At 36.0% G+C, this 18550-nt stretch overlaps 1 protein-coding gene across 2 annotated transcripts in view; it reads left to right on the plus strand.

Moving 5' to 3' along the window:
- Positions 1–779: 779 nt before the first annotated feature.
- Positions 780–18550, plus strand: part of LOC110113194 (RAB6A-GEF complex partner protein 1) — a 51527-nt gene continuing 33756 nt past the window's right edge. For both annotated transcript variants that reach the window (XM_020845657.2, XM_028692215.1), the window contains exons 1-11: positions 780–1079; positions 1176–1283; positions 5069–5217; positions 5306–5387; positions 5530–5948; positions 13308–13740; positions 13833–14056; positions 16478–16673; positions 16806–16945; positions 17019–17193; positions 17349–17402. In XM_020845657.2, the coding sequence (XP_020701316.1) occupies positions 915–1079; positions 1176–1283; positions 5069–5217; positions 5306–5387; positions 5530–5948; positions 13308–13740; positions 13833–14056; positions 16478–16673; positions 16806–16945; positions 17019–17193; positions 17349–17402 (2145 nt within the window). In that variant the 5' untranslated portion in view covers positions 780–914. The remainder of the gene's footprint in view (positions 1080–1175; positions 1284–5068; positions 5218–5305; positions 5388–5529; positions 5949–13307; positions 13741–13832; positions 14057–16477; positions 16674–16805; positions 16946–17018; positions 17194–17348; positions 17403–18550) is intronic.

Consider the following 18550-nt stretch of genomic DNA (forward strand, 5'->3'; position numbering starts at 1 on the left):
ATGACTTACAAACTTTGAAGACAAACAAAATTACTCTTACAACGAACCTCGCTAGTGGGCGTTGCCCCCTCGGAACCCCCAACATATTCCCTAAATATACAGAAAAAACTACCCTTCATTCAACTTATGCTATTCCTCTTCCTCTTCATGGATGTTAGCATAGCATCATCTTCATCGGCTTTTCCTTCTCCAAACCAGTCGTTATCTTCATCGGCTTTTTCTTCATTTTTTTCTTTCTCATCAGCTATGAAAATGTATTTTGAGCTGAAATCCTAAAAATTATGGAAGTTTCGCGGTATATAATAATAAAAAAAAAACACCAATTCAAAATCCTAAATTCAAACATGAATATTTTGGGCTGGGTTGGTCGGGCTTGCAAGAAAAGAACAAAAAATAAAATAGAAATTAATATCCGCATGTACATGCCAAATGTCACGATTTTATTGGACTCCAGACGCAGAGCAACGTCCGGACTTCTCAACTAATAATTTCCCCCTAATTAGCCCCTCAACAATAATAAATTTCTGTGCAACAATAACACTCATAAAGCTCAACTTGTCAAAAAGAAAAAAAAAATCTATATTGAATATCAATGCTTTAAACTATTGTTTTCCTCAACTTATAATTTTTATATTTAATATATATATATATATATATATATTATTCCAATGTATTTAAAGAGAGAAGATTTTTACTAGAAGGTTTGGGTTATATTATATATTCCAATGTATTTATAGAAAGAAGATTTTTACTAGAAGGTTTGGGTTATACGTGTTGCGCATGAAGGTATTCTTAAAAATGTATTCACCACCGAAGTAACTAGAGCCGGCACGAGTTGCTTGTGAAAGTCTGCTTCGCCGAGGACATAGAGTTGTTTCCCATTGCAGATCCAGCCTCGGCGTCGGCGAGCCAAGATGTACATGGCCTACGGATGGCCGCAGGTCATAGCGGTCAGTAACGGCGTACGCTCCTCCGACGCCGGTGGCATAGTCGACGATAGAATCATATATCTAAAGATCATCAACCGCCTTCTTCTCCTTGTCACGCCCACTCATCTTCAGTTATGGAGCTGCTCACAGGTTAGTTTACTATTTAAATTTTAACCCTAATCCCTTCTTCCGCTTCCTCATCTTTGATCGAGATATCTATTTAGCTAGTTGTCTCTATTGAAACAGCACAAGGTGAGAATTGGGAAGTACGTGAGAGACGGCGATTCGGTTCAGCGGGAAGGAGAAAATTTGCAGGCCATTTGGAGCCCCGATACCAAAACCATCGCCGTACTAGTAAGTGTGAAGAAGAGAGGCATCGTCTCTGCTTTGTCTTACCCCCTTTCTCCTCTCTTTCGTTTAGGTCCCATGTTTGCTCCAATGAGACTCGACTGTTGGCCTTTCACACTTTGCCTGCATATTCATGATTACTAATTGTATATACAATCTTCTGTCAATTTTAAATTTTAAGCTAGAAAGAAACGGCAACTCACTATGATCAAGTAGTTCTCTTTACTGGTAGACCCTTTCGGATAAATTTGAAATATTAGAACGGAGAATTCTTAACAACGCTTAATTTCATCAGTTGCCCGACTATGTTTCTTGACGTTTGCTGGCATTTTTTACAACATTGGCATTATCATGTTTACACGGTTGGTTTTTGAGAAAATATTGTGTGCAATCAGCTTGGAAGAATCCAAATAAGATGATGGTGTTTTGTTCATCTTTTTGAATATTTGTTAATGGCGACAACTCCTCTAATAACTCCTCTTATAATGCTATTTCTTACTTTATCTCTTTGTTTGCTTCTTGCATTTCTAATTTATGAAACTCAAGTAAAAGAGTTAGGTTGAAAAAAAAAAATAAAGGCACTATTTGGGATTTCTTTGTTCAACAAAACAATGCATGTTGGATTGACTACATGCAGAGACCTAAAAAGATGAAGGGGACAAAATGGACACTTGAAGAAATTTAGCCCATCCTTTTAGTTAATGACGATAAAAAAATTGCTAAATGTAGTTTATCATGAACAAATGAGCTTAATATTATTTTTTTCCTATTTTAGATTGCCACAATTATTAATCAAATCCGAATTTGCTTGTTATTAAATGAAATCAAATTTGAGGGCATTAATCTAACATTGCAGGAAATAATTTGAGGTCACTCATTGTGTAATTTATTGTAAGCCAGGTGACGAGGGCATCAACCGTCGATTCCAACGCGTTTATCACATGAGACATTGCAAATCAACGACCACGATTAGAAGCATATACTTATGAGTTCTTTTTTTACTGTATTAGTTTATTTCTATTATTTTGTTTCAGTTGGCCTTTATACCCCTACGAGGGAGTTTAGTGAGTTGTAGCCCAAAGGGCATATGTGATGTGGGCAAAAAATATAGGGGTGCCTATACCCTTCGCCCACAAGCAGCAACGACAAAAAGACTACTGAACTCGGACTGAGACTGGACTTCTACCGACGAAAATGACTAAAGACGAGAAAAAGGAAGAACAAACTCTTACATTTCAAATAAGATGTAAAATCTAGAAATCAAAAGACTTACAACAATGACTCTTGCAAAATTTATCCGACTTACAAACTTGACTCAATCACTTGGCGACACCCTAAAGTTTCTTCACTTAGAGAAGAAGGATATAGGTGGAGTGACACTTGCGGAGAGACAAAAGAGGTTAGAAGCTAAGAAGAAGGGTGGAAAGAGCCCGCAGGATTTCCGGAGGGGATGAGAAAGAAGGGTGGAAAGAGCCCGCAGGATTTCCGAAGCAAACCCGCAGGTTATAACTTTTCCAAAAATAACATATCATTCAACTATTTTTAAAACATTACAAATCCTCCCATATTTATAGGTATGAAAGAGGAATACCAAGAGACACCTAATAAATTCCCATAGGAATTTTAAACATCACATTGCATTAAAATACCTAAAAAACATCCCAAGCCAAGGAACCGAAGAGGCATCCACGGGAACCAAGGAGACCACCCGGAATCAAGGGGCACGGTCACGGGAAAGAGCCCAGGCACGGGAAAACCAACAGCCGGCCGGAATCCAAGGGGGCAAATGCACAAAAAGCCATGGTGGAATTCAAGGAGCCACACATGGGAAAATAAAACATAAATCTTGAGATTCCAAAAGCCCTTTTGGAACCCAAGAGACACCATAACTTAAAACATTAAAAACTATAATTAAAGTGCATTAAATAAAAGATAAATATGAGCTAAACTTAGCTAGTAATGAGCTAACCCTTAGTTCAATAAGTGAACTAAAGACCAGCTCATAAATGAGCTAAAGTTTCAGCTCAATTTTGATTGAGCTAGTAGACTCAAGGGAAGCCAAAAATCTAATTATTTTTGACATGAGTTGACCCTCCCTTTGTCTACATCAATATGAGTCTTTGTTTCTTTTTTTATTATCGAGGCCTATATATAGTGGCATGAGTCTTTGTATTAGTTTTTTAATGAATGTTTGAATGAATATTTGATTTTGTTTTCTTCTTCTTTTTGAGTGTGCTCAAGAGAGAAGAGAAAGCCCGAGGTGCGGGATAACGCAATACCCACCAGTAATCGGAGGAGTCCATGGATCGTGGCCTTTATCATTTTCCCCTCTTTCATCTCTACACTGGACGACCCACCACCGCTCCCCCACCCGGACTAAATTCCACCTCCAAAATCCCACTCCAACCGGCACCCCAAACCCCTACCTCCTCATACCCGACGGCCCCTCCTCTTCTCCATTGCCACCGGCCACCCCTTGCTCCCTTCCATTATGACAATTTCAAACCTCATCATTTCTTGCCTAAATTGACACCAAGAATGAAAGGAAAGGAAGTAAGTTTATTTGAAATTCAAATTCAAATTTCAAATACTGTCCTACTATGCCAACTCTAAATTAGGAAATTGCATAACTCCAAGTCTATTTAAAATTCAAATTAGATTTGAGTTATTATTTTCTTTTCTAAATCTCATAAGTTGATTTGGAAGTTTCAAAATCTCTCCCCAAATCCCTCCCTCTCCCTCTTAATGCCGCCGACCCCTTTAATGGGCTCCTCCCTTGAATTTCCTTTTTAATCCCTACATCCCATTTGAATTTGAAATCAAATTTTCAAATTCAAATCCCTCCAAAACAGCTTAAATCTGAAATTAATATCAGATTTATTCTCTTTTACTTCATCCAAATCCTAAACCTAATTTATCCCACAAGCCTCTATCTCCTCTCTCTTTGGCCGCCCACTTCCTCTCCCCACATCTCTCTTGGAAGCTTCAAACCTGCATGAATCCTAAAGCAAAGAAGACAAGACGCTTCCTCTCCTTCCTCTTCCGTTAGTGTTTAGCTGATTTAGAAATCATCCACGGATTCGATTGCAATTCCCAAGGGCAACTCATGGGACATCCACCCGTACCTCCATCTTCGGCTACTCTCCCGTGAATCAAGATCGTCGGCGTCATCGTCCTCTTAGTGGCATCGCTTGGTTTGTTAAAGATCTATCTCCGTTGAATAATTCCCATAGAGCGTGAGTGAGAGAAAAGGGAACTCAAGGTGAAAGCTCTTGATATTAACCCGTGGATTATTATTACGAGTGCATTTGACTTTATTGAAATTTACCGATTTTGTTTTAAATTGATTTGTCCTTCTAAATTGCAACTGCTTACTAGAACAAGACTTCATGGATAGTTCTTTACATTACTTCTTGCAATTCATTAACTGTAAAGAAGCGAGCTAACAATAGTTTTATTATTTCCTCATAATTCCTGGTGATTTCACATCACCAGGGAACTCTAGATCTTAGAAAATCAAAACCTAAACCATATCCCCAACCTTTTTTGAATGAACAAACGTTCACTATACTCATATGGGTTAAAGAACATATAATCTTATTATGCTCTTATAGTTTCAGTCACCCTTCAATTTGTTATCTTCTTTATTTTACGTAGTTCATATGTTTCGCTTCAGCCATCTTCAATGTATATCTATTGGGTATAATTTGTTTCTGCTGCAAATCAATATTTTTGGTTGTGTTTCTATATTATGATTCACTTATCTTTCCTATCATTCACCCTTATTGCAGACATCTTCGGCATTCTTCCATATCTACAAGGTCCAATTTTCTGGGAAGAGATTACTAATTGGGGGCAAACAACCCAGCGGTTTGTTTCTTGCTAACATATCTCTAGTCATAACCGAGAAGGCCCCATTTTCAGAGAAAAACTGGACCACGTATGGAACTCGTACTGCTTGTACATCTCCAACCCTCTTTTGGTTTTTCAGAGGTTTTTCATTTACTATTTTTTTCCTTGTTTTCCAGGAGCAATTTTGTCTGTGATAACAAAAGCATTCTCATTGGACTTTCTAATGGACATTTACAACTTGTCACTTGGAATGCAGAGGTTACTATCGGACTTGCTTTTCATCCTGTGTAAATATGATTACATCCTTGGAGATCTTGTTACCTTCTGTTAAGTATTACAAATATGGATTTCTTTTTCTAACTTTTAAAGTTTCATGACAAATTGAATTCTTTTTTTTCAGTTCTCTAGTTACTTTGAAGTTTGCAGCCATGCTTGCAGTCCCAACACTTTAGATGCAACATTTCATTCATTAGCAAACATATCCTCTGGTAGGAATAGAAATGCTTGTATTCCATTGTCGGTTCCCAATTCTACTGGAAATTCCGCGATTATGCAGCTCGAACTATCATTGCCACTGAGGCTGCTAGTTGTTTTGAATTCACATGGCCAGGTTACTGTATGTTCAGTAAGCAAAAAGGGTTTAAAGCAAACTGATTCTATTAAAGCTGAATGGTGGTTAAACACTGATGATGTCATGTGTGCTTCTATTGCTTCAGAGCAACAAATTCTTGCTGTTGGTTGTAGTAGGGGTGTAGTGGAGCTATATGATCTGGCAGATAGCATATCTTTTCTTCGCACCGTGTCTTTGTATGACTGGGGGTAAGGCTAAACAAATTCTAGTTTACTGGATGATTTGTATGATTTTTTTTAATGTGAGTAATTTACCGCTTCTTATTTTAGTAGTTATGAGCCTCCGGATTACACAAACAGCCACATATGTTCATATCTCTGATGACAACTCATTCTTTGTTAATCCAGATCATGGTTTTTTTCTTCTTCTGATGTAGCTCCATACGTTAAAATGGTTAAATGCTTTCTATAAATATATGTAGAGAGTACTTCAATTTTTCTGAAATAGTTGAAGTTAAAGAACGAGTGGCTTGTACTTCTTTTTCAACTTTATGCCGGTGGGTGATTTCTAATGTTCTGCCGTTGGGCATTCGTTTACAGTATATTTTATTGTTTCTCTGATGTGGATATGTTACACATGAGTTATGCTCAATAGTTTACTCATAGTTTTGTTTTTTTTGTTTTTTGGATATTTCGCCTATGCTATATCTCCACCCCGAGGCAGTTTAGGAGGGCTGGAAGTTGGATGAATTGGTTTATTTTGTGGCAACTATGTGCATGGCTGGTTTGCGAACTACTAAGATAGGATATGGATAATAGAAGAGTGAATATTGACTATATCCTTGATGGCAAAAACTGATATCTTCAACTTACTATGGTGATAATTGCGCACAGGTTCTTGGTGGTGGTTAGTACAGCTGGCATCGCATCTTGTGTCTGTAATCTTGGGGATCTTTTAAACATGTTATTGTTGGATTTTGTGATTTTTTTATTTCATTTGTCAGGTTTGCAAGGATGGAAAATTTAGTTTCAGAAAACAGTAGCCTGATGTGAGACTTTGAAGCCTGCTTTTAAGTTTACTGGACTATTGCATAGAGAATTTGAAATCTTTGTTCACAAATTCTTTTGTACTATAAATATTAACATTAAAGTAAACATATTGAGAATATGGATTATCAATATCTTGTTAATAGGATGATTATTAGAAGCTAATATCTCTAGTGGATTTAAATCAATGATCTTGTATGCAGATGCAAAGCTGATCAATTCTATTAGGCTAGTGTCCATGAGAAATGGAACAAATCCAAATCTCATTCTTTAAAGAAATGGTAATATCTATTTCAATTAGGACCCTAACTGCTGATTGTGAAACACCTTAATTAAAAGAAGCTAAATTTTTAAACATCGAGGCGCCTTTTGGTGTAATGATTGAAATTTCTTTATGAAACTCCACAGTTAAGCGTGCTCATCCCAGAACAATTATGGAATGAGTTATCTATTGGGAAGTTAAACCAACAGGAGAAAACTGTTAGGCTTATAGGCCAAAGCAGACAATATCTCGATAGTTAAGAGTTTGAACTATTACAAATGGTATCAAAGCAATACACCAGCTGAAAGACGGGGACTAAGCGCCATACAAGATAAAGTGCTAGGCAACGGGAGCCATCTCTTGAACCGTATATGAGACAAAGTGCTGTATGATGGGAGCCACCACTTGAATAAAGAAAAAAAAAAAAGAGAGCCATCACTTGAACTTGAAAGGGTCGCCTCTAGAATCTTATTTGCCTGGTGAATGATTCTGGAATAAAGACGCTGACGAGGATGTCAGTGACTTAAGTTGGGGAGATTGTAAAACCCCTTAAGTAAAATAAGCTAAACTCTGAAGCATCGAGACACCTTTTGGTGTAATGATTGAAATTTATTTATGAAACTTCGTAGTCAAGCGTGCTCATCCCTGAGCAATTCTGGGATGGGTGATCTACTGGAAAGTTATACCAACATGACAAAATCGTGAGGGTCTTAGACCAAAACAGACAATATCTTGATAATTAAATGTTTGGGCTGTTGCACTAATAACCTACATAGGTTAGCAATAGTGACATCCATTTGAAGATGTTTACCAAAAAATGATACAACAGAAACAAAATGGATTGGTTGAAATAGCAAATTCAGAGTCGAAAAAAATAACCCAAATTAGAGTCACATAATGTTTCTTGCAACAATCAAGTGAGGTGATCACTTAAGTATTCAAATTGAAAAGCTATCCACATAGATCTAAATTAATGATCTTGTATGCCGATGTGGAATTTATCACATCTATTAGGCTACATCCAACAAAGGCTATGAATTAAAAAAATGATCTAAAATTTGTTCAAAATTTTGTGTACAAATGGATCAGAAGTAGTGAAACTTCAACCATTATGTTAGAAGGTTGGTTTTGATCAATAGAATGCTCGTCACTATCTTGTTTGTTAGGGAATTTTTGCAAGTTTGGGGGTACCTTAAAGCATCCTGTGAAGCTATGATAAAAAATTTTATAAGAGCCCATGAAAGAATGCCTTCAAATTCTACCTTCTGCTATAGCCAAGAGTAATGAAACCAATCCAAATCTCCTTTAAAGAAATATTAATATTGGTTTCAACTAGAACCCTAGTCAATGATGACTGATATAGCTTAGCAGTAGTGACATTCCTTTGAAGCGGTTTACCAAAAATTGAGATAAGAGAAAAATAATTGATTGTTTGAAGTAGTAAATTCAAAATTGAGAAAAAAAGTAACCCAATTGATGCAAGCAACACAGACTAAATAGACAAATAGGAGAACATCAGGACAAGACGTAAACCAAACTCGATTCAAATGTAGCTTGCAAACATCCAAACAAACTTAGGAGAAACAAAAGCCAAATCGAACAAAACAAAATAAAAATATAAAAATGCTATCCTCAGTATAACCGTCTAGCAGTCTCCTCACATGCAACGAAAGTAGGAAATTTAAGAAAATTGTGCTTAGGCTTGCAAACCGAGGGTCCACCACTGCTACAGAGTCCAACGTCATTTCCAAACTCATCCGGCAAATGTCTCCAAATTTCAGCCAACATACACTTCCAAAGCTCAAGAAGAAGGATACATATGGAGTGGAACTTGCGTAGAAAAGAAGAGATTAGAAGCCAAGACGAAATAGAGAAGAGAAGAAAGGGATGGAACATGCTCTCAAGCTTTTCCAAGAAGAAACCCTCAGGTTTTTGTAAAGATTTTTTTTCTCAGATTTTCAACAACCTTTTCCATGCCAAAACATCTCTATTTTATAGGCAAAAGAAGGTAGTCAAACAGCCATTCCACCTCCAACCAAAATCAATCAGGTTTGGGGAAATAAAAGGCCAAAATACACCAAATAGAAGGCTAAAAGACAGCAAAACTGTTGCAGCAAAACTGCACAGAAAACCGGGAGCCAAACCACGAAAATCCCCACCCAGCAGCCACGGGAAACCCAGCCAGCTAGGGATCCGAAGAGCCAGCACAGAAAACAGGGCGGTAATTCACTGGAAACAGCCAGGAGGAGGGAAAACGAGGAGGGCCACGGGAACAGCTACAGCCAGCAGTAACCAAGAAGACAAGGGGAAGAGAAGAGACACAAGTCCACTCCACAATAACGAGCTTGAATAATTGCATACCTTTATGAATTTATGAGTTAGGGAGTTCATTTATTCTTCCAATCATTGAGCTAAACTTCAGCTCAAACATTAATGAGCTTACTCCAAGTAGAAGCCATAAATTTAAGCTCATTACCAAGCAGCTAAGACCAACCCGAGAGCACAACCAACTTCAAACCGATAACAACAAGCAGCCTAAGGACAAAATGGACCCAAGAGCAAGCAAACCCAAGGCCTGCCATGCCTAGCACATTCCCACCATGATCATTGGAAGCCCAACCATCATAGGATAGCTTAAAAAAAGCATAAAACACAACTAATATTGTTCAAAATACAATAAAACATAAATAAACCAAAATAATTGAATGCATCACCAATTTAGCCTCACAAAAGGTTCCTTGCAACAATCAAAGTGAGGTTCATTTAAGTATTTATATTGAAAAATTATCCACATAGTACGATCTCCTTGAGAAGAGTTTTGAATAATGAACTTTTTGAGAGAATTTGATAAGAAAATTACTAGAACTAATAAGCCCAACTAAAAGTTCTTTGATTAATCCTCATATCAGATAAGAATCTTTGAACAATCTCAATACAGGGATGGCCTCAAGAAAGCTTGACAAGGGTGAAATAGAAAATGAGATGTCAACTCAAAAATCTTATCATCAGAGAAAATAACTTCATGTTTACCAAGATGAGAAGAGGGAGATTTATAATGAGTTGGTTGAGGTTCTTAATAGAAATAAATTAGGAATCGGGAAGGAAGCAGGGCCAAGATAGTGATTCTTATCCCCCCGAATAGCCTTACGAAAGAAATGGAACCCAAGTAGAAAGAGATTCCACAATATTTAATATCCCAGTTGCAGGAGTAGCCATTTGGCATCATAACATTGCAGGAACACTTAATGTGCAATCGAGACTTGTAGGAGTGTGTAATGTTTTCCTTTTCTCCTTATTGCGATACTACATGTATGATGATTCTCATATAATACAATTCAAGCCACATGTAATTCTATAAGCGATTTGAGTTATGAAGAGGAACTATAGTGTATTTTTTATCGTGAGTTTTGAAAACTTCAACGTTGATCTATTCTTTTTGTTAGAGTTATCTAGATTAACTAATCAGAATGAGAAGCAAGATGGGAGACCGAAAAAAAGATAATCGCAAAATATCCACCACTATTTCGGGAAGAATGTATGAATTTGTGGATCAAATTCTAGCAAGGAGGTAGTATGTAATGAACTTAATAAACTAAACTCTTGTACGAGCTGGATTGGCCTAACCCCTCTCATGAAGATCCTTTGCTTGCCTCCTTCCTAAACCGCATGATGACCTCTTAGTCACTATAGCCTTGATTTTTTTTTGGAAACCCTTTGCTTTTTGTCGGTTACGCTTGCAATTTGATGTAAAGTTGCTAAGACATTGCTTTCCCCCTCAATCCTTTCTTCCTTATAGACGCCAAGAATCCTTGACCCTGCCCTTCTCATTTTACCGATCAAATATCTTGACAATCCTTCCTCTTTGTTATCTCTCCTACAAGCCAACATCAAAGAACCTCCTCCTCACCTTCATTCTTCCTTGGCTGAAGGTTTTAGAGCTGCGGTCTTAAGTTCTCAACCCCAATGCCACAACTCCTCTTCTCCTTAGTTGAGGATTTGCAAGCCCTTCCCTCATCAACCTCTTTTTTCTTTCATCTACAATTCTCTAGGCACAATCATCTTTCCCTCAAGGGCAAATTGGATTAACCATTCTTAATCGTCAGAGAACTTTTTGTTAACCTTATCTTCTGATCCACTTTTATCTTAACTCGCAAAACTTAGATTATTATTATTTGCTTTATTTTTAATAAAATTTAGGATATGTTATGCATTTAGGCTTAATATAATTGGTTTTATCCCATAATAATGATCATAATTAATACGATAGACTTTGACATAAATTATGTGGACAACATCACATTTATCTTAGTTATTTAATTTTAGTGCTTATATGTGCTTGTGTGAGTGATTCAGGATTCTTAATGTATGTGATTTTTGCCTAGTGTAATTTAGTTAGATCTCAATTAAAATTGGAGTTTTGTATGGCTCGCTTTTCTGTTAATTATTTTTTGTTTCCTTGTTAAACTATTATTAAGACTCTATTGATGCATTAAAATATTATTCAACTTCTTTCACTTACTCTTACTGCTTATAATCACTTGTATAGAAATATTTTTCTTGTAAGTACAAAATGGACTTAATTGATGTTGTCTTTTAAGGTTTGTCTCAAAGTTAAGATAATACCTTCATCTCATCTCATATTGACGAATATACTACCTTTCAAACTCGGGGTATGAAACAAGTTGTCAATTTGTTGTTAATAATGAGTTAAAGAGTTGAAATATATCTCGATAAAGTCGTTTTTTTGTCATAGGTCATAAAGAGTGCTATTGATATTAAATATGGTCAAGGTATTGTCAATTTGGAGTAATTTTCTTTTGCCGCATCCCCACTTTTTTTGGTGTTTTTGTTGTGTATAAAATTTTCTCCAAATTTGTTTATTATGAATTTTTTTATCCATGACATCACCATATTATTTTTCACCTTAACATGTCCAAAATTTTGGGGTCTTTTTCATTTGGTGCATGAGCCACTTTTGTAAGATAATCTTTTTTCCTATTCACACAAACAAACATCATTACTAAATGAGATCATTGGATAAAGTTTATCTATTAAACTTGTAGCTATTAATTAGAAGAATAGAATTCTCTAATAAGGTGTTGAGTTCTCTGATAAGAGAAACCGACCATGAATGTATGCCACCTCAGAGTAGGTGCTTCTTTTGCTACTAGCCATGAGAAGGGGCAGACTGGATAGACGGGACATTTGGGAGTTGAAATGAGCAGGATAAAATTGGAGGAAAATTATGAGAAAGAGCTAAGGGAATTTGCTTGGATATCATGAAGAAATATATCGAAAATTTTGTTGATTAAATTCTTTAATGATTGTGGAGTATAAGCTTGATATAAATAGAGGAGATGATCTACGGCTTTGCCATGAACAACACAAATTCTTTTTCAAGTTGAAACAACTAGAAAAGAAAAGCAAGAAGGCATGATTTGAGTATTTGAATTCAGATCTTTATTATATTTAATAATATACAGCAGAAAGGAGCAATGTCATGGATTGGTGCTCAGCAATCCTGAAATATTCTTGGATATGTGAAGGTAGACTGACAATAAGATCCATGAATTCTCTAGTGGGCATTAGCATCAACCAACAAATGCTCTGAATCTGCTTTAGCTCTGATACCAAACGATGAAGAATAATGGTGGGATCTTGTAGATTATAATAGATCACAAATTATCTTCTAGCAGGAGAGGGATTGGCCAATGTTTGTTGGATCTTTGCATAATATTTATGACATTTGAAGTGAAATTGAATTGTGTGGCTGGCCAAGTACCCTTGAAATTTGAATGAAGATTGCTTTGATTGATCTTGATCATCAAACACTGTCCATTCTAGTAAATCAATGAAAATCCAATCCTCCATGTTATCAAATTTATTGTCATGATGTCCATTGCTAGAAATTGTATTCTTATGCTGCATCACACACCATCGGGTATTAAACGTGTTTGTTAATGATATCATGCACTTGTTTGATCAAGATTAGTCTTAAAGGGGTAGTATCATTGACTTAATTAATTTGAATAATTAATTGAACGATCAGAAAGATTTACCCATGCTTCCAGTTTTTTTGTTTTGCCTACCCTAAACTGATTTATTATGATGTAGGCGAGCCTTGGCAGCATCTTCCCAGGCTCTTACTAAGCGGACTAGTTGGCATCCACACTCATGCTTCCTAGTTATTGTGATGTGTTGCCATGCTAATCAAATGAATACATCTAATATGTTTTTGGATTGAACAAGCATATCTTAACCGAAACTAGTTTTAAAATCAACTGTTTCGTGGTTTATAGGTATTCAATGGAGGATACAGGTCCCGTTACCTGTATTAACTGGACGCCTGATAATTATGCTTTTGCCGTGGGATGGAAGTTTAGAGGACTTGCTGTGTGGTCTGTATCTGGATGTCGGTTGATGTGCACAATTCGTCAAACAGGGGTAATCTCTTCTCAGTCACCTATGGTGAAAACTAACCAGGAAGTAAGAAGTGAACCTCTTATGGGTGGAACAGCACTATTGCATTGGGATGAATATGGGTACAAGCTTTATGCTGTTGAGGAGAGTTCATCGGATAAAATTCTTGCATTTTCATTTGGTAAATATTGCCTTAACAGAGGACTTTCCGGCACAACGTACATCCGGCAAATTTTGTATGGTGAAGATCGGGTTCTTATTGTGCAATCTGATGATAATGATGAACTAAAAATATTGCATCTAAATCTTCCAGTTAAGTTTTCTCATGAAATAACTATTTATTGTTCAAATTTCTTAATGCAACTAAATTCCGTCATTTTCTGATTTAATGATCCATTCACTAGGTATCCTATATTTCTCAAAATTGGCCTGTTCTACATGTGGTTGCTAGCAAAGATGGCATGTACTTGGCAGTTGCTGGTCTTCATGGCCTCATCCTTTATGACTTGCGGCACAAAAGATGGCGTTTCTTTGGAGACGTTACCCAGGAGCAAAAAATTGAGTGTAAAGGTCTCCTGTGGATGGGGAAAATTATTATATTATGCAACTTCATTGATTCATCCAACACGTGAGAGTCCTCTTTCTTGCATGCATTCTAATCTATCTATAAAACACTGAAGCTTTGGTGAAAAGCTTCTCTAGCATTATTTGATGAATCTAAGAACATATGCTATTTTCTGTTTTTCTCCTTGATGTTCTGTAGGAAAATTCCAAACATTAGGTTTGGTTTCCTAAGATCACGTGAAGACAACTCTTTCTTGCATTCTGTTCTACCTGTCATTTCTCAAAATGTATAGATCATTGGCGCAATGAGATTAATTTTGGAATGGTTAATCCAGTTAGAAATTTTTTCTTGGGGCACGTTTAGTGTAACTAATATCTTATATACTTTTTTTTTCAAATACCAATGCGTTTTTAGTTTGTGCTACATTTTTTCGGTATAACGGAAAATTTTGAATCAGCTTTTTATAGATGGATGCAGTAAACATTTTGCTACATATCTCACCAGATGAATCATTTTTAATGATAGCCGATTTAAGTTTCTGAGAATTGTTCTTAACACCTGGTTTGTCTTCTTATTGTTACGTTGTACTTTCTTTTAATCTGCTTCAATCTGTGGGCTTGTTCATTGATGCTGTTTCACCAGGGTTGATCTGGATGAAATTGGAATCTAAAACATTGAGAACACAGATCTTAAATAGTTAAATGTTTTTGAAATGCTATGTAAAAGGTTGAAATAATACATAATGGCCTATTATGTAAAATGTAATGTTTCTTCATGATGCTATGCCCGGTATAGATTAAACTTAAACCACTTGCAGGCCGAATTTGATTCAAAGACTGAAGAAGATCATTGTAAAATGGTATCAGTTTTTGTCTTTGGTAAAAGTTAAGAATTGCTGGGCCATGCGTGGGGCTGGTTGGTGATACTGGGGGAGGTCGGGTGGCTGTATGTTTGTGTTTTGAAAAACTAGAAGTTTTTGTGTTTTAAAAATTAACTTGTTTTTTTTTTTGAAAAAAAAAGAAAACAAAATTCTGACCAATGATATTTTGTCCCAAATTTTTTAAACAAAAACGACAAAAAAAGAAATATTGATGACAGGTAGACCCTTTTAGCTTCATTATAGGTGAAGTGTAAGATATTCACATAATCTTTTTTTTATATCGATTATTTAACCAAAAATTTCTTTTTGGGTCACAACATCAGTTCCACAATCAAAGTTTTTCACTACAAAGTGGTGCATCATGTCTCAAGGTCTATCATTCATCTGATGTGTCGGACATGTTGAAGATGTGTTCGATTAAAAAATATTAAAAATAAATTGGACACTCATATCCGACTCTCGCGTCTTAAATATTTTATGGTTTTTTAAAATATAATATCTTGTGCTTCAAAATTTTATTCATTAAAAAAATAAATTAAATTTCTTATTTTTTCTTCCAACCCCAAATCAATCTCTTGAGCTCGATACCCCATTATGCTAACATTTCTATTTTTGTTCCTATCTGGCAGATCATAACTAGGGTTTCACAATAATGTCTGATGCTAATTAACATTTACGTTTGACGCCGTCACAACATCAACGTTTCCAAATCATCTCAATATCGAAGTCCAATGCCGTACTGTCATTGACGCTCAATGCTCGATGCCAATATTTTCTACAATCACAATCATGCCCCACACTATCTCGACATGTCATCTTTGTTCAATATTATCTCAACATCAATGACTGACTCCATCTCAACATCAAACCCGATGTCCTTGCACAACATTAGTACTTGACTTTTTGGCAGCATTGTCGTCTTCCTTCTTGATGCCTGACACACAATAGTGATGGTTGATTCTTGATATTCTAATATTAATTATTTTAAGTATAAATCCTAATAAATGACTTTGTTTTTAAATTATTTTTATTATTCTACTTATTCAATTTTTATACACAAAATGAGGTGTTGATTGTTAGTTCATAATAGCATTGAGTGTTTGAGGGGTGATACAACTATACTTTCTTGCTCAATTATGGGAAAAACCGGATTAAAATAAAATTTTGTGCTACTAAATTTTCTGTATAGCAAGGGAATGTCACATCTTCCTTTTCAATTGTTTGCGATAAAACCTCTGCCTAAAATAAAAATTTTCATTGATAACTAATATTCATACACTCTTATGCTAGATAATTGCATCAGCATTATCACCACTAAGATTTAACCCCATTATAATTTTTTTTAGTTTGCTTTGAGATTCATTTTTTTTGTCGTCATTAAGAGCTGCTTTTGCTATAGCAAATTACAGCGTCACCAGTACTAGGTTTGGTAGCAAACTTTATTCATTATTTTGCTTTTAAAAAATTTATTTTTCTTTTTTTGGTTTAATTGACACCGTTTTATATGTTATATACCTCCTCATTCTTTGAATTGTTTTGTTTTTAAACTTGCATATTGAGTGATGCTGTTTCTATTTTCACTGAAGTTCGTTTAATTCTTGTAGGTATGAACTCCTATTTTTCCCAAGATATCATCTTGACCAGAGCTCCTTACTTTGTCGGAAGCCATTACTTGGAAAACCAATTATCATGGATGCTTTCCAAGATTATATACTCATTACATATCGTCCATTTGATGTTCACATGTTCCATGTAAAGATCTCAGGAGAGTTATCTCCTACTAGCACACCATATTTGCAGGTAATTGGGAAAATGCACTGTTGGTCTTTTCTTTAATTGCAGCAGAGCAGTTATTTTCACAGAGGTGCTAGTTTAGAAATGAAAGTTGATCATCATAAACCATATCTTTGTAAGTAATCGAATGACAAACAGCTTTCCACAGTGCGGGAACTTTCAATTATGACTGCAAAGAGCCATCCAGCATCCATGCGATTCATACCCGATCTTACAATTGGAGGAAAGTTGAAGGACAGTTTGTCATCTTCAAATATCTTAGGCCATCAGCCTTCACGGTACATGCACTTTGGATTTTAGCTAGCTTACCAGCTTAAACATGATTCTTATTTGTGCTGCTTGTAATGTAAGATGCTTAATACTGAGGACTAATGGGGAGCTTTCATTACTTGATTTGGATGATGGGCATGAACAAGTACTAACAAATTCAGTTGAGCTGTTTTGGGTCACTTGCGGTCATTCAGAAGAGAAAGAAAATCTAATTGAGGAAGTCTCTTGGCTAGACTATGGTCACCGAGGTATGCAGGTAAAATTTTATTTGCCTACTTTAATTGTGTTTTCATCTTTCATTTCCTTAAGGCATGTGTACTTGTATGATTTCTCCTTCATTGAACCTTTGAGAATAAAAACTATAGTGGTTACCATGGAATTGAATGTTTGTATTGAAGTTGATCATTGCAGGTTTGGTATCCATCTCCTGGAGCTGATCCATTTAAACAGGAGGATTTTTTTCAGGTATTTTGAAACTTACTTGATTTTATAATTTTTAGATATGGAGATTATCATTCCACCACGTGATAATTGCTATTTTATTGTAACCTGTTTGATGGTATTAAATGTGTATTGTTGGTTCTTCTTGCTAGAATATTTCTGCCCAAAAGTTCCTTTATTGTGTCACCTCCTAAGCTTTTGCCATTTTTTAACCTGAAATTGTTTGTGCGTGTACGCTTAACATCTGTGTAATTTTGTTCCTTTTTTTTGTTAAACAAAATCTGAAACTTTCTTCTAATGACAATGTGCAGTTTTGTTTGTTTCCATGTGCCATTTTGACTTAGCTATGAATGATTTTCTTGTTGTGTGAAGTTTTATTTTAAATTGAAGAAAAGCTAAAAGTGCCATTGATGTGAAACCAGGAATTGTTTTTTTAGAAATTAATAAAATTTGTTGGAGCAATGATAAAATAAATTTAAAGCTTCTCAAAATTGAAAACTCAAGAAAGATCTAAGAAGTCAACAATGCATTAGGCAATCCATTACAACTAAATTTGCAAGTTCCTTAAAATAACAACTTAAGCAAACGTAATGAAATGATTAGCCAACTAGAATCCGACGGTTAACAAAATAATCGTCTCACCTTGAGGCTCAAAGTCACTCTTCTACTTCTAGGATTGACGGAGGAAGAAAAACCATACGAGAAACGAGATCACTCCAAGGTAGATGGCGCAGACGATCCGTAGTGGTGGCGAGGGAAGTGGCGGCGGTGAAGGTGGGGAAGCGGGTGGATGTCCGTTGAAGGTCCAGTCGTAGTCTGAAAATTGACCGTCGATGACGTGCACAAGGGTGGGGAGGATTTGATCCAAGTAATCTTCAATGGTGTCGTCGTGGTCAAACCCCTCGTCGAAGAATGGGGATCGAAGAATGTGGATGTCTCCGTAGACGTCGAAAACGAGTCCGCCTTCAAGTTCGGGATCCGCCATGCATCCTTGCTCCGGGTTGAAGGTGAAGTTATTTAGGGGGAGAGAAGAAATCTGAAACTTAATTTTATATTTTAATTAGGGGAAAGCGGGAAGAAACGATTTCAAATTTCAGATTTTTGAAATCTGAAATAAAGTCTTAAAAAAAAAAATTGAAATCACCTCTGTGAGAGAGAGGTATTTAAGAGGT

This window comes from Dendrobium catenatum, unplaced genomic scaffold (genome assembly GCF_001605985.2).
Source record: "Dendrobium catenatum unplaced genomic scaffold, ASM160598v2 original_scaffold_144855, whole genome shotgun sequence".
NCBI classification, from domain to species: Eukaryota; Viridiplantae; Streptophyta; class Magnoliopsida; order Asparagales; family Orchidaceae; genus Dendrobium; species Dendrobium catenatum.